General features: G+C 41.0%; 1 protein-coding gene across 7 annotated transcripts in view; it reads left to right on the top strand.

Moving 5' to 3' along the window:
- Positions 1–15925, top strand: part of upf2 (UPF2 regulator of nonsense mediated mRNA decay) — a 136131-nt gene that overhangs the window by 10858 nt on the left and 109348 nt on the right. For all 7 annotated transcript variants that reach the window (XM_078235946.1, XM_078235941.1, XM_078235945.1 and 4 more), the window contains exons 4-7: positions 304–687; positions 5576–6355; positions 12109–12269; positions 14328–14525. In XM_078235946.1, the coding sequence (XP_078092072.1) occupies positions 335–687; positions 5576–6355; positions 12109–12269; positions 14328–14525 (1492 nt within the window). In that variant the 5' untranslated portion in view covers positions 304–334. The remainder of the gene's footprint in view (positions 1–303; positions 688–5575; positions 6356–12108; positions 12270–14327; positions 14526–15925) is intronic.

Raw genomic sequence — 15925 nt, 5'->3', positions numbered from 1 at the left:
CTTCACTTGTCCTAACCACTTGCTTTTACCTTGTATGATCATTCTTTAATCTTTCCTGTCTTCCATCCTATCACATGCTGCCACTCGTCATGTCCCCCTCCCACCCCTCCGACGAACCATAATTCCCTGGCTTTGTACTTGCTTGTAACCTGTTACATTTCTACCTTTTGTAAGTTTTGCTGAAAAGATTTCAACCTGAAATATTTGCTTTGTTACCACTCCACAGGTACTGCGAGACCTGTGACTATTTCCAGCATCTTCTGTTTTAATTCCTTGTTTCCTGTCTTGTTTGTTTTTTGACAGAACATCAGGAGAGCCTAACAAGTCTGTGAGCATGGAAGATAAGGATGTTACAGTTTTCAACAACGAGAACAGAAGCAGTAAAGACAAGGAAGTTGCTGCTGAGAGGAGGCCCACCTCCAGTCGGGAAAAAGGAAGGGATGATCTGAAAGCTGGCAGCAGAAGGGAAACCGTGAAGGCAGCCGAGGAGAAAAAGAAGAGGCAAGAAGATGAAAAACGCAAAAAGGAAGATGAAAAGCGCAAAAAGAAGGAAGAAGAAAAGTTAAAAGCAGAGGAAGAACAAAGGAAGAAGGAAGAGGAAGAAAAAAAGAAACTAGAGGAGGAGGAAAGGAAGAAACAGGAGGAGGAGGAAAAAAGGCAGAGAGAAGAAGAAGCAGCAAGACAGAGGTAAGATCTTGTTTCAAAGATTTTAAACATGTCAGATAAATGTAGGGTTAACTTGTACTTTGGATCTACTTTTTATTTATTAGGTAATTACTTTTTATGGTGCATTATATATCTTCATTGTATTAACCAAGTTTCCTGGTTATGCATCCTGGGTGCTCTTGGGGCTGAACTGAAACTTGGACCAACACCAATTATACGTACTGGAACACATACAGAATGTCATTACAACCTTTTTGGGCACAGTGATAGTGCTTAAAATTCAGGTACAGCCAGAGTATGCAATGTTTTCTGAGCAAACCTACTCACTACTCTTGTTAATTTGAATACAGCAGGATATAGATAGGCTGGAAAATTGGGCGGAGAGGTGGCAGATGGAATTTAATCCGGATAAATGCGAAGTGATGCATTTTGGAAGGAATAATGTAGGGAGGAGTTATACGATAAATGGCAGAGTCATCAGGAGTATAGAAACACAGAGGGACCTAGGTGTGCAAGTCCACAAATCCTTGAAGGTGGCAACACAGGTGGAGAAGGTGGTGAAGAAGGCATATGGTATGCTTGCCTTTATAGGACGGGGTATAGAGTATAAAAGCTGGAGTCTGATGATGCAGCTGTATAGAACGCTGGTTAGGCCACATTTGGAGTACTGCGTCCAGTTCTGGTCGCCGCACTACCAGAAGGACGTGGAGGCATTGGAGAGAGTGCAGAGAAGGTTTACCAGGATGTTGCCTGGTATGGAGGGTCTTAGTTATGAGGAGAGATTGGGTAGACTGGGGTTGTTCTCCTTGGAAAGACGGAGAATGAGGGGAGATCTAATAGAGGTATACAAGATTATGAAGGGTATAGATAGGGTGAACAGTGGGAAGCTTTTTCCCAGGTCGGAGGTGACGATCACGAGGGGTCACGGGCTCAAGGTGAGAGGGGCGAAGTATAACTCAGACATCAGAGGGGCGTTTTTTACACAAAGGGTGGTGGGGGCCTGGAATGCGCTGCCAAGTAGGGTGGTGGAGGCAGGCACGCTGACATTGTTTAAGACTTACCTGGATAGTCACATGAGCAGCCTGGGAATGGAGGGATACAAACGATTGGTCTAGTTGGACCAAGGAGCGGCACAGGCTTGGAGGGCCGAAGGGCCTGTTTCCTGTGCTGTACTGTTCTTTGTTCTTTGTTCTAAGCCACGTTCCATGGTAGAATAGATCTGCATCATGACATAGAAAGAATTTGGAAAAAGGAACTTGTGTTTATATAGGGCCCTTTACAAGTTCACGATGCCCTAAAGTACTTGACAGCCAACTGTGAACTTTTGAGATCATAATTTTGAAGTGCCAAGCATGCTTCAACTCGTATCTCTTGAGCTTATGAATTCAAGATGTGAGATACTGGTGATCATAAAATGTTGCAATGTTGTGCATGATATAGACAGTGCTAAGTGTGTGTTATGCGATCAAAGGGCCATTTTGCAGATGAGATGTTAAACCAAGGTCCCATCTGTCACCCCCCCAGGTGGGCATAAAAGATTGGAGGACTTCTCCCCCAATATCCTTGCCAACATTTATCCCTCAACCAACACTTGATGTGGAAATACTCAGTGGTTTTGACAGTGTCTGTGGAGAGAGAAAGTGTTAACATTTCAGATCAATAATCTTTCATCAGAACTGGGAAAAGTTCAAATGGAGTTTTTTTTAAGAATGGGCTGGGTCAGAAAAAGGACAAAAGGGAATCTCTGTGATTAGGTGAAGGACAGTAATTAAATGACAAATGTTAGGGCCAAAGGAAATGGTGATGGGGCATAAGATGCATAACGGTCATTATCTTGTTGCTGTTTGTAGGGCTTTGCTGTATGCAAACTTGCTGCTGTGTTTCATGTATTACAAGTGACTGCACTTGAAAATACTTTGCCTTTCACAACTTCAGCATGCCTCGCTGTACAGAGTCATATAATAGGTACAGCACAGGAGGTGACCATTTAGCCTGTCGTGTCTGTGCTGTGTCTCTGCAAGAGCACAGTAAGTAGTCTCACAACACCAGGTTAAAGTCCAATAGGGGGTAGCACGAAATGCAAGAGCAATTCACTGAGTGTCAGACCCCAGCATTTTCCCTTTTCGTACAATGCAATGCAAGATTAGCAAGTTTGTAGATGACACAAAGATTGGCCGGGTGGTCAACAGTGAGGCAGAGTGTCTTGGGCTACAAGAAGATATAAACGGAATGGTCAAATGGGCAGATAAGTGGCAGGTGGAATTTAACCCTGAAAAGTGTGAGGTGATACATTTAGGAAGGAGCAATTTGACAGTGAAGTGTTCAATGGTAGAACACTAGGAAGTTTTGTGGAACAAAGGGATCTTGGCGTGTTTGTCCACAGATCTCCGAAGGCTGAAGGATATGTTAGAGTGGTGAAAAAGGCATATGGAACACTGGCTTTTATCAATCGAGGCATAGATTACAAAAGCACTTGTATAGAACTTTGGCAAAGCCACAGCTAAAGTACTGTGTGAGGTTCTGGTTGTCACATTATAGGAAAGATTTGATTGCACTGGAGGGGGTGCAGAGGAAATTCACAAGCATGCTGCCTGGGATGCAACATTTAAGTTATGAAGAGAGGTTGGGTAGGCTTGAGTTGTTTTCGTTGGAGCAGAGGAGACTGAGGGGCAACCTGATTGAGATGTACAAGATTGAGGGACATGGACAGAGTGGATAAGGAGCAGCTGTTCCCCATAGTTGAAGGGTCAGTCGCAAGGGGACATAGATTCAAGGTGAGGGTCAGGGGTTATGGGGGGATGTGAGGAAAAACATTTTGACCCAGAGGGTGATGACGGTCTGGAATGCATTGCCTGGGACGGTGGTAGAGGCAAGTTGCCTCATGTCCTTTAAAAAGTACCTGAATGAGCAGTTGACACGTCATAACATTCAGGGCTGTGGGGCAAGTACTGGTAGATGGGATTAGGTGGGAATTCGGGTGCCTCTGATGTATCGCTGCAGACTTGATGGGCCAAAAGACCTCTTCTACTCTGTATAATTCTATGATTGTTCCTTCAGTAGAATTTTAAAAAATAATGTGGAGCACACTATGTTAAATTCTAAGTCTAAAGCAAGAGGGTCAAATGTAGAACTGTTAAAAGGCAAGTTCAGTTCTGATATGGGGAGCTCTTCATACAAAATGATTAATTTCTAAGAATAGTCTTTTAGGTATGGAAGGGGAATTATTCAAGAGGCACTTGGATGCTGTTGTAGAGCACTAGATTTCTGTGGAAGGATGAACTAGATATACTGATTGGTCTCCCTCTTCTGTAGTTAACTTCATAATTTTCAGGAGCCTTCTGGCTGCAAAGGAGGCTATATATGGTACAGATAATTGTCACATTGTCAAAAATGCAATTGAGCTAGAAGAGTTTTTGTTCGTGGTGCTTATTTAAATTCCTACTGTTGCAAGATTGTGTCATTTTGGCAAAGAGTTATGAGAAAAGATTGAATTAGAATTAAAACTTAGAAGCAGTTCAGGGAAAGTTCAATTGACTGATTCCTGGGATCAAGGGCTTATCTTATGAAGAAAGGTTGAGCAGGTTGGATCTATACTCACTGGAGTTTAGAAGAATGAGAGGTGATCTTATTGAAACATACAAGGAGATTAGGACCAGGGGACTAAGAGGTCTACTGTCTAAGATGGAGATGAGGAGATTTATTTTCTCTCAAAATGGTTGGCCAATGGAATTCCTTTCCCAGAAAGCAGTGGAGGTTGGGTCATTGAATTTATTCAAGGCTGAGTTGGATAGATTTCTGATAGATGAGGGAGTCTCTGGTTATGGGGTGCAGATGGCAAGGTGAAATTGAGACTACAGCTAGATCAACCATGATCTTATTGACTGGAGGAGCAGGCTTGGAGGGCTGCTCTCAAGGCCTAAGTCCTTATTGGAAAAGCTTGACCATTTCAACCTGAAAAGGAGGTATCTCAGGGGTATTCATATGGTGTATAAATTGTAGGGATGTATAAACGATACCAGTGTATTACTATAAATTGAACTGCGACGATAGATCTACAGGACGTAGATTCAAGCCAGAGAAGAATACTTTTAAACTATTTTAGGACATTCTTCCTCTTGTAAAGAGTGATCAACACGTCAAATAAACTTCTCGGTATGGTTTGTATGTCTGTTGTGCTCTAACTCAAGTTTCATACCTGAGATTTTTGTACCGGGGAAGAGTGGCTGAGTGGTTTCCAGTTGCCTTTCCCCTGGTTTTTCTCTTTGAGGAACTTAGATGGGTTCCAACCAAGGTTAACGAATCCCACTTACTCTTTACAGTTTGGGAGACTGGGGCACCCACACCCACCAGACTTCCTTCTGTATCAACTTTGAATGCAGTATTGAGAGCCAACACTCCAACTTCTGCTTGCCTGGAATGGGGCTCAAACACTTTATCTTCTGGCTCCAAGAGAGGAATGCTATCACGAAGCCAAAGTTTCACTGCTGATTTAGGGTAGTGGAGGTGAAACCCCCGGTAGATCTTTAAGTTTATTCTTCATACAGCTCAGTCGAGTTACAAACTCTTTATGGTTCCCCCCAACCCCAACTATTCCAGCTGTGTCCATTTATATTCTTTTGGAGCTAGAGGCAATGATAATCACCTGTCTTTAACAATGCTATTTGTTTAATGTAATTGCCAAAGCATGCAATTGTGGATATATTGACAGCCTTGAAGAAACAATTGATTCCTAGGAGAATGGTGTGTTTAGATGTCTCCGAATTGGTGAATTATATGCATTGGAGAGCCTTCCTCGTCCATCATGATCTTTAGAATGATCTTATGAATTGTCCTAGATTTTAGTGTTTAAAAATAGTTAGAAATTAAGTGCTGGAACTTTCAGAGTCTTTCTTTTCTTCTCATTCTGTAGAGAGATGGAGGAAGCATATCAGTTGCATCAAGAAGCTTGGGAGCGTCATCAAACAAGATTAGAACTCCGCGGTAAGAATCAGATTGCGCATGAGAACCGTCCAGAGGAGAGTTTCTTCACTAGGCTGGACTCGAGCCTGAAGAAAAATACTGCGTTTGTCAAGAAGCTCAGAACTATTACTGAGCAGCAAAGAGACTCCCTCTCCAGTGATTTCAATATGCTTAATTTGAGCAAGTACATTGCAGAAGCTGTTGCATCCATTGTAGAGGCTAAACTGAAATTATCTGATGTGAATTGTGCTGTTCACCTTTGCTGCCTCTTTCACTTGCGATATGTTGACTTTTCGCCATTGCTCCTACAAGGCTGGAGAAAACACTTTGAAGCCAGGAAGGAGGAAAAAACTCCAAACATTAGCAAACTGAGAACTGACATGCGCTTCATTGCAGAGCTAACAATTTGTGGGATCTTCACCGACAAAGAAGGCTTGTCACTCATCTATGAGCAACTGAAGAACATCATTTATGCTGACCGTGACACTCACACTCATGTCTCTGTGATCATCAGTTTTTGCCGGCATTGTGGAGATGATGTTGCCAGTCTGGTGACCAGAAAGATGAAATTTGCCTCCGAGAAATACAACCTCAGCTTCCCTCCCAGTGAGATAATCAGCACTGAGAAACAGCAGCCCTTCATGAATCTGTTGAGAGAGTACTTTACCTCACTGACCAAACATCTTAAAAAAGACCACCGAGAACTGCAGAATCTGGAGAGACAGAACAGGTGATGATTCCATTACATGTTTTTTGTTTTCAGAAGTGTTAACATTACAGATGGAATTTTGCTGTGTAGGGATTCTGTGATTCAATGTGAACCTATTAATGAGGGTGGCAATCCTGGTGAACTTGATGCACTGTCTTCTAATAAGAAAATGCTAAAAATGAGAATTAACAAATCTTGCCTAATCAGATGGTATTAAGGATGCATGAATTTGGCAACATACACAAGTAGCAGAAAAGTGACAAATTGGGGAAACAAAGATTTCTGGCAATATGTCACCTCTTCCTTTCACCTGGTCATGGTCGTTTTATAACAGTAACAGAAATTGATTTTTACTCACCTCGAATATATTTTGCTCCTTTTGATACAAATAATGTTACTAAAGCAATAATTATTACAACGACAGAAATGCTGGCGAATTATACACGCTGAAGAATCTTCCTCATCCATCATGATCTTTAGAATGATCTCGTGAATTCCCCTAGATTTTAGTGTTTAAAAATAGTTAGAAATTAAATGCTGGAACTTTCAGAGTCTTTCTTTTCTTCTCATTCTGTAGAGAGACTATTTACACACAGTCTCTCAGGCATTCTCAACATAAGGATTGAAACAAGACCATGCTATTGATATATTGTAACCTTAATCGTCACCTTCAATACGACCAAATCTGCTGCTGATAACTACTGACCTTGCATTTTATTAGATATATTCATCGATGATAGGAGTGGACAGTCAGCAGCTCTGGAGCTGCATGTGCCTCTCCTGCGTCTCGAGTAGCGGTGAATGCTTATTTAGTTGTCGTGCCAACAAATACAATTCTGATTCCAACAATACGAAATGACAAATCACTAAAAGCAATAGCCATATCAAAGCAGTCTGCCTCCCTGCCATCCAAAAGCAAAATACTGCAGATGCTGGTGATCTGAAATAAAAGCAGAAGTTGCTAAGCATTTCCAGCCTTTAATGTTTTTATTTCAGCCTGCCTTCCGTTTTGGCCCAGTTAATCAGTGTCTGCACTCATATGGAATGTTCTCTTTTATTAAAAAAGAGGTTTGTTCATCTTCCACTATTTTAGTCTCAAGATCCACCAGTCATTTTTGCATGCCAATGGTTCATTAATATCCTTCACGGAATCAATCTTGCCACCCTTCCTGGTGTGGCCTAGATGTAACTTCAGTTTCACAAATTGTGCTTTGTTCTCGATATACTTTACAAGCCAGCGTTCTTTACTGGGGATTCCCAGAGTGCAGTCATGTCATCAGGCTGTCCAAACAGCCAATCACATGAAAGAAATTTCAAAGATGTAACAGTAAACAAAGTAGTAATAACTTTTCCAAAATTTTACACAGAACTAATTAATGATTGGGGCACACATGGGGTGATAACCACAGAATTTTTAGCACGCACAAAGAGGCCATTTACGAGCTAAAATATTCTGAAACCACTTTTTTAAAATTAAAAATTACATTGAAAAAATCTACTGGTTAACCATGACCCACTCCACGAAGATATTTTTTCAGGCCCCATTTTTCACCCTTCATTGCTGTGGCCCTGATTCCTGAAATCTTTTCTGTTGTTCATCAAATTTTATTAATCACATTGCTGTTAAAAACTGATGCACAGGGTGCAACCTTTTAAGGGTTTTCAAATGGTGATGTGGGGGTAGAAAAGTTCACTGATTCTCATGATTGCCAGCTTAACATAGAACATAGAACAGTACAGCACAGAACGGGCCCTTCGGCCCACGATGTTGTGCCGAGCTTTATCTGAAACCAAGATCAAGCTATCCCACTCCCTATCATCCTGGTGTGCTCCATGTGCCTATCCAATAACCGCTTAAATGTTCCTAAAGTGTCTGACTCCACTATCACTGCAGGCAGTCCATTCCACACCCCAACCACTCTCTGCGTAAAGAACCTACCTCTGATATCCTTCCTGTATCTCCCACCATGAACCCTATAGTTATGCCCCCTTGTAATAGCTCCATCCACCCGAGGAAATAGTCTTTGAGAGGAGTATTCCACAGCCTGTGTCGGAGTCCTCCTGGGAGGCAGATTGCAACGTCAGGGTCTCCATCACTAATCTGTACATGCCCCCCTTGAATCTGCAGTGATTTTCAGACTGTGCATGTTGAGAATTCAAATCCAGTCTGATAAGTTTGTAAGTCTTTATTTGATTCCCTGCTTGATATTAGCTGTTTTCAGTAAAAGGCCCATTTTTCACTCTTCCTTACTTGGTCCTGATTCCTGAAATCTTGGTGCTGGATCCTTACTGCATGCTTTCCTTGCCTTTGCTATCCATGTTTGGAATCAGTTGCCTGGAATTCCAGGCTAAACTTTATCTGTGACTAACGTAACCACTGTTTTGTGCAAATTCAGTAAGAAGTTTAACAACACCAGGTTAAAGTCCAACAGGTTTATTTGGTAGCAAAAGCCACACAAGCTACCAAAATAAACCTGTTGGACTTTAACTTGGTGTTGTTAAACTTCTTACTGTGTTTACCCCAGTCCAACGCCGGCATCTCCACATTGTGCAAATTCAACATGAATCTTACCATTTTGTAATATATTTGTTCCATCTTGTTGTTGAATATGTTTTGTTATCTTAATCAATTCCTAAAGTAACAACTCACCCATTTGAGAAGCAATGTTTTATTGTAACAGTTTTCATCAGAAGCGAGATTTTAGCTTATTCCCATCATGTGTGTTGCAATTTTAAAAATCTGATCTCCATCCTGTCATCAGAATTTTTTTAGGCATGTGAAATTTTTTGTACTATTCTCTTAGACTGTTAATGGTCGGCAATGCAATTATTGATTTCACACTTGTAGTTTGGTGTTGTTCGTTGTCTGACCATTTTGAAGCAGTCCTGGTAGAAGCAATCTGGCAAAATGCCAGGTTGCTCCTACCAAGAATGATGTCTTTTTTCTCCCACTGTTATGTAATATTTTGGTATCAATGCACTAAATAAGGTCTAATGGCTGCACTGGGGAGAGTCAAAGGAATTTATATCCCCTCCCTGCCCCTTTCCGTGAGACTTTCCAGAAGCTTGAATACTTAATCGAGGCCCATCTTTCTATGTGGTGCTGAGGAAGTGTTGGAGGCGCCATTTTTCAGCTTAACTGTTTACCTGGTGCTCTGCCTGCCTCCTCAGGTGGACGTTAAAGACCCTGTGGCACTAAGAACAGTGGAGTTCTCCCTGGTCACCTGGCCAATGTTTATCCCTCAACGAACACTACTAAAACAGATTATCTGGTCATTGTCTCTTTGCATACTGTCAGTCCAAATTATTTGCCAATGTCAAAACAATGGAGATCACTTTGGGACATCTTATAGGATCATAGAATGAATGATACAGCACCGACAGAGGCAATTCAGACATTGTGCCCATGTCAGCACTTTGAACAAGCTATCCAAATGGTTGCATTTCCCCTGACTTATTGCCCATGGTGCTCAAATTCTTTTCAAGTATTTACCCTTTTGAAAATTATTTTGAATCTGTTTCCACTGCCTCTTCAGACTGTCCATTCCAGATTTTAATACCTCATAGAATCAAAGAATGATTGGAGCACAAGAAGGCCATTTAGCTTGTCCGTGCTGACTGTCTGCAAGAGCAACTTGCCATGTTCAACTCCCTATCCTGTTCCCTGTAATTCTCTAAATGAGTTCTCTTCAGATAATTATCCAATTCTCTTTTGAAAGCCTTTATTAGATCTGTGTCCACCTGTCCTCGGGCAGTGCACTCCTGATTCTAATCACTTACTATGTATGAAAGGAAGTTTTTCCTCTTGATGTTGTTGTGTCCTTTACCAATTGTTGTAAACCGTTGTTTTCCTCCACCAATGGGGAATGCTTTCTCACTATCAGCGCTGTCCAGATCGCTCACGAGTTTGAACTCCCGATGTAAAAATATTTCTGCTCTTCGTCCCTTTGGTTCTTTTGCCAATTACTTTTAAATCTGTGTCTTGGTTGCTAACTCTTCTGCCACCGGAAACAGTTTCTCCTTATTTACTCGATCAAAACCACCTGTTGTCATGACAGGTGTTATAAAAATGTAAGACTTTCTTTAATCTATGAATGAACTGTCCATAATGTATTTTCTCAATTATTTTCCATTTTGACTGCCATTTTTGGGGGATTGTCCTGACTGTGACGACGTTTAGTTAATTATTAGAGCTTTTCTGAACTAAAATAAATTATTATTGTTTGTTAATTTTTTTTCCATTAATTAGCATTCTATACCGGAAAGCCACTCTTGCTGGACAGCTCTTATTTCCCAGCTCAGTCAAAAGGAGCATCACCTTCGATAACTTTCTTCCTAATGTGTATTATGTAATAATTTAACTGTAGAGTATTTATATTGGTTAAAATTGTACACTTCTGTAATGCTCTATGATAACATTTGGTGCATTGTTCATGATACTTATCGTGACCCAGTAAACCTCAGTCCTCTTTCTACAAATCTTTCTGCACAGTTATCAAATACTGCATGCATAAAAGTTGACGATCAGAAACTTGGCCTCATGAGGTTTAGCGCTATTGTTTGACTTCTGTTCTCCTGGTTGACTGAGAAGGCCTCAAGTAGGCATATTTGGTGCTGGGTTGCAGGCAAAACTTTCCCCACATCCCATTCATAACAGGTATCCTGAACCTTATGAAATAATAGCTTTGCAAATTTATTTTTGACTACTAGGCAGTTTGGAATAATCAGTTTCTTTCTAAACTGAAATCCAGCTTGAAGTTTGGTTTTCTTTGTTTGGTTTGGAAATTTTGTAATGGTTACCAACTTTCCTGAAGTCGGTGTGGGAATTCAACTGGACTTCAGAATTTTTTTCAACCATTTGATTTAGTTATATTCTAGTTTAGGGTAGAACGTGCCAGCTATAGTAATATGTTTTGTTGCAAACCTCGATGTAGGAAAAGGTTTAAATGGTTTTAGTTGATCAATTCACAACTATCCCAGTCAAAAAAGAATTAACTCTTTGCTGGATCTGCTTTAGATCCTCTAAAATATGCTCTGTTAAAGTAGTTTAGAGAGAAACCTGATTGCTTTATCAGTAAGATCTATATGTCACATAGATATTTGCACAGTTCCTTAAGTTGGCACGGTGGCACAGTGGTTAGCACTGCTGCCCCACAGCGCCAGGGATCTGGGTTCGATTCTGGCTATGGGTGACTGACTGTGTGGAGTATGCATGTTCCCCCCATGTCTGCATGGGTTTCCTCCAGGTGCACCGGTTTCCTCCTCCGGTCCAAAGATGTGCAGGTTAGGTGGATTAACCATGGTGAATTGCCCCTTAGTGCCCCAAGATGTGTAGGTTAGATGAATTAGCCATGGTGAAGTGCGGAGTTACGGGGATTGGAGGGGGGAGAGGGCCTGGGTAGGATACTCTATCAGGGAGTCAGTGCAGACTTGATGGACTAAATGGCCTTTTCTGTATTGTAGGGATTCTATTATTCTAGTAGCTCCTTAGTTAGTATGACACATACATTATGTTCTGTCCGTACAAATGTTGGTTTTTTTTAATTAAAGGCTGTCTAAAATGAGTTAGTACTTGCTATATATCTGTTTGCTGTTTCAGTGAAATGTCGGTGTACAAATTTGGTTCCTCGATTGATTTTCAAAGTTCATAATTTTTCAACTATCTGGGGACTAATAATATTTGTGCATCACACATGATTAACCTGACAGCAGAATCGAGCTCTAGGCCAAAACTTCCTTTTAACTTCTGTTTTTGTGGGATTTTTTCCTATTAGACGAATCTTGCATTCGAAAGGAGAGCTGAGTGAAGATCGGCACAAGCAGTATGAGGAATTTGCCACCTCGTATCAGAAGCTGTTAGCGAACACACACAGCCTTGCTGATCTGTTGGATGAGAACATGCCTGAACTTCCCCAAGATAAATCTGCTCAGGAAGGTAAATTACCCATCAGAAAGTTGCTGTTTTAGTGGCAGAGGATAACGTGCGAACGTGATAATGTGGCAGTGTCCTGACTCCATTAGAGTTTGTATTCTTCTGTATTTGGATAAGCAGAAAAAAATGCAAGTCATATCTTTGGAAGATATTTCTGTTATTGGAAGTGCCTCTGCAGAGGGCATAGCAGAGATGTTAAATGAGTATTTTACATCCCACTTTACCAAGGAGGTAGACACTGCCCCGGATATGGTGACAGACAAAGAAATTCTGTTCTTAGAAGGGTTCAACATTAATGTGGAGGAAGTGTTCAATAGACTTTTAGTGCTGAAAGTTGACAAGGGACCGGATGAGATGCATCCAAGGATATTGAAGGAAGTGAGAATGGAAATTGCAGGGGCACTGGTCATTATCTTTCAGTTTTCTCTAGACTCAGGGGAGTTGCCAGGGGACCAGAGAATTGCAAATGCTATGTCCTTGTTCAGAAAATGTTGGGAGGACAGCCCAGCAACCACAAGCCAGTCAGTTTAACATCAGTAATGGGCAAGTTTCTAGAAACAATTTTTCGGGGTAGAATTGTAGTCACATGGAAAAATGTGGGATGATCAGGAAAACTAGCATGGATATCTAAAGGGGAAATCATGTTTAACTAACTTGCTGGAGTTTTTTGAGGAGGCAACAGAAAAGGTCGATGAGGCACTTTAAGAAGGTGTTTGATACAGTGCCACACAACTTTTCTTAAGTGTATTATAGCTCATGGAATAAAAGTAGTGGTGGCAACATGGATACAAAATTGGCTGAATAATTGGAAGCAGAGAATAATGGTTAATGGATTTTTTCTGGCTGGAGGAAGGTTTGTAGTGGTGTTCACCAGAGGTCAGTACTGGGGCCCTTGCTTTTCTTGATATGTATGTTAATTAATGATCTAGAGCTTGATGTGCAGGGAACAATTTCAAAGTTTGCGGATAACACAAACTTGGAAGTATTGTAAATTGAGGATGACAGTGTAGAACAGAAGGACATAGACAAGTTGGTGGAGTGGGCAGATAGATGGCAGATGACGTTCAATGCAGAGAAGTGTAAGGTGGTGCATTTTGGCAGGAAGATCATGGAACGACAATATAAAGTAAGGGGTAAAATTCTTAAAGGGGTGCAGGAGCAGAGGGACCTGGATGTATATATGCATAGATCATTGAAGGTGGCAGGTCAGGGGGAGAAAGCAGTTAATAAAGCATCTCATATCTGGGCTTTATTAATAGGGACATAGAATACAAGAGCAAAGAGGTAATTGGTGAACTTATTTATACAAAACACTAGTCAGGCCTCAGCTGGAGTATTGGGTAGCCAGTTCTGGGTGCCACACTATAGGAAGGATGTGAACGCATTGGAGAGAGTGCACAAGAATTTGTTTACGAGAATGGTTCCAGGGATGAGAAACTTCAGTTATGAGGATAGATTGGAGAGGTTGGGACTGTTCTCCTCGGAGAGAAGAAGGCCAAGAGGAGATTTGATAGAGATATTCAAAATTATGAGGGGGCAGGACAGAGTAGATAGGGAGAAACTGTTCTTTCTCGGGAAAGGGATCAAGAATGCGAGGGCACAGATTAAAACTGATTTGCAAAAGAAGCAAATAAGATGTGAGAAAAAGCTTTTTCACACAGAGTGGTTCAGCTCTGGTCTGGAATGCACTGCCTGGAAGTGTGGTGGAGGCAAGTTCAGTCGAGGCATGCGAGAGGGCATTAGATGATTACTCAAATTGAAACAATTTGAGGGGTACGAGGAAAAAGCATGGGAATGGCCCTAAGTCACGATGTTCATTTGGAGAATCAGTGCAGACACAATGGGCCAAATGGCCTCCTTCTGCGCTGTAACAATTCGATGATTCCTTGAAGTATGAGGCAGTTTTATCAAAAACATACACCCGGCAGCTAAGAATGTGACTGTAGAAAATACAATGCAAACAGAAATGTATTTACTAGATTTATATGAGCAGCCACTAGGTGTCACTAAATGACAGTTGTTTCACACACCACAACAAAGTTCTGTAATTTTATTTAACAGAGCATGGCACTGGTATAGACATCTTCACACCTGGGAAGCCTGGAGAATATGACCTTGATGGAGGAATCTGGGAGGATGAGGATGCACGCAATTTCTATGAAAACCTAATTGACCTGAAAGCATTTGTACCTGCCATATTGTTCAAAGATAATGAAAAGAACTCGCAGAACAAAGATGCCATTAAAGAAGATTCAAAAGGTAATGTGGTGTGTGGATATTGAATGAAAAATTCATATTATATAATATTTGAGTGGAATTGGAAAGAGACGCTAATGGCTTTGTTTGAAGCCTTGAATTTTGTTGCTTGGTCTGAGAAATCAGCTTGCATTTGCATTTCCGAATCTGAGAAAGTGAAATTGTTTTTGGAAATATGGGATGTAATTTTAGCAGAAAGACAGAAATTGTTCAAAAGCTTGTGGTGATTCACAGTTCATGGGGTGACTTCTTGCTTCAAATTGCTGACGGATTTGTGTATTAATAACTGTGTATGCCATTCAAATGTTGTTAGTTTGTAAAGTCTGACGCATTGACGAGATTCATCAACTTGTATAATCGGTGACTGACACATCTCAAAGAAAATGGACTTGGGGATACTTGTAGTTATTAGATTGTAATGGATCGCAATAGGATATAAGCAGGTTATCAAGTTAATGTGTGATGTATGTAAGGAACACTATGGTGTCCTATCTTAATAACAATTTGCTGCTTCAATTACAAGTTCCAAATATATTTGCTTAATTGCAGCAAGTAGTATATTTATGCTTAACATTGCGATGAGCAGCATGTAATAAAAAAGGCAAATGGGGATGTTGGCATTTATTGCAAATGGACTGGAGTATAAAAGTAGAGAAATGTTGTTGCAATTGTATAGGGTGTTGGTGAGACCACATCTGGAGTATTGTGTCCAGTTTTGGTCTCCTTATTTGTGGAAGGATGTGGTGGGATTGGAGGCAGTTCAGAGGAGGTTCACCCGATTGATTCCGGGGATGAAGGGTTTGACGTATGAGGAGAGATTAAACAGTTTGGGCTTGTACTCGCTGGAGTTTAGAAGGATGAGAAAGGACCTGATTGAGGTTTATAAAATTTTAAAAGGGATTGATCAAGTAAATGTAGACCAAATGTTTTTCTTATGGGGTAATCTCGAACAAGAGGTCACAGATATAGGTTGAGAGGCAGTAGATTTAAAACTGAGATGAGGAGAAACTACTTCTCACAGAGGGTGGTGAATTTGTGGAACTCACTGTCCCAAAACGTGGTAAAGTCTGAATCGTTGAATGGTTTCAAGAGGGAGACAGATATATTTCTAATTAAAAAAGGATATGGAGAACAGGTGGCAAGTCAGCCACGATCTGATTGAATGACAGAACAGGCTTGAAGGGCTGAATTTGCCGCCTTCTACTCCTAATTCCAATGTTCCTGTGTAAGTGTATTGACATAAATCGAGCAAAATTCACCTGCAATCTAGAATAGTTATTGCACTCTGAGTTTTATTAATTTTATGTAGTTTAGGAGCTGAATGTGTGTTGAGGAAAACCTGACCTGTGCACTACTGTGGCTCACAATCTGCACACCTGACCAATATGTGAGCTCCACACCAT

This window comes from Mustelus asterias, chromosome 19 (assembly GCF_964213995.1).
Source record: "Mustelus asterias chromosome 19, sMusAst1.hap1.1, whole genome shotgun sequence".
NCBI classification, from domain to species: Eukaryota; Metazoa; Chordata; class Chondrichthyes; order Carcharhiniformes; family Triakidae; genus Mustelus; species Mustelus asterias.
Note: the sequence above shows the minus strand (reverse complement) of the source record. Positions and strands in the feature narration are given on the sequence as shown.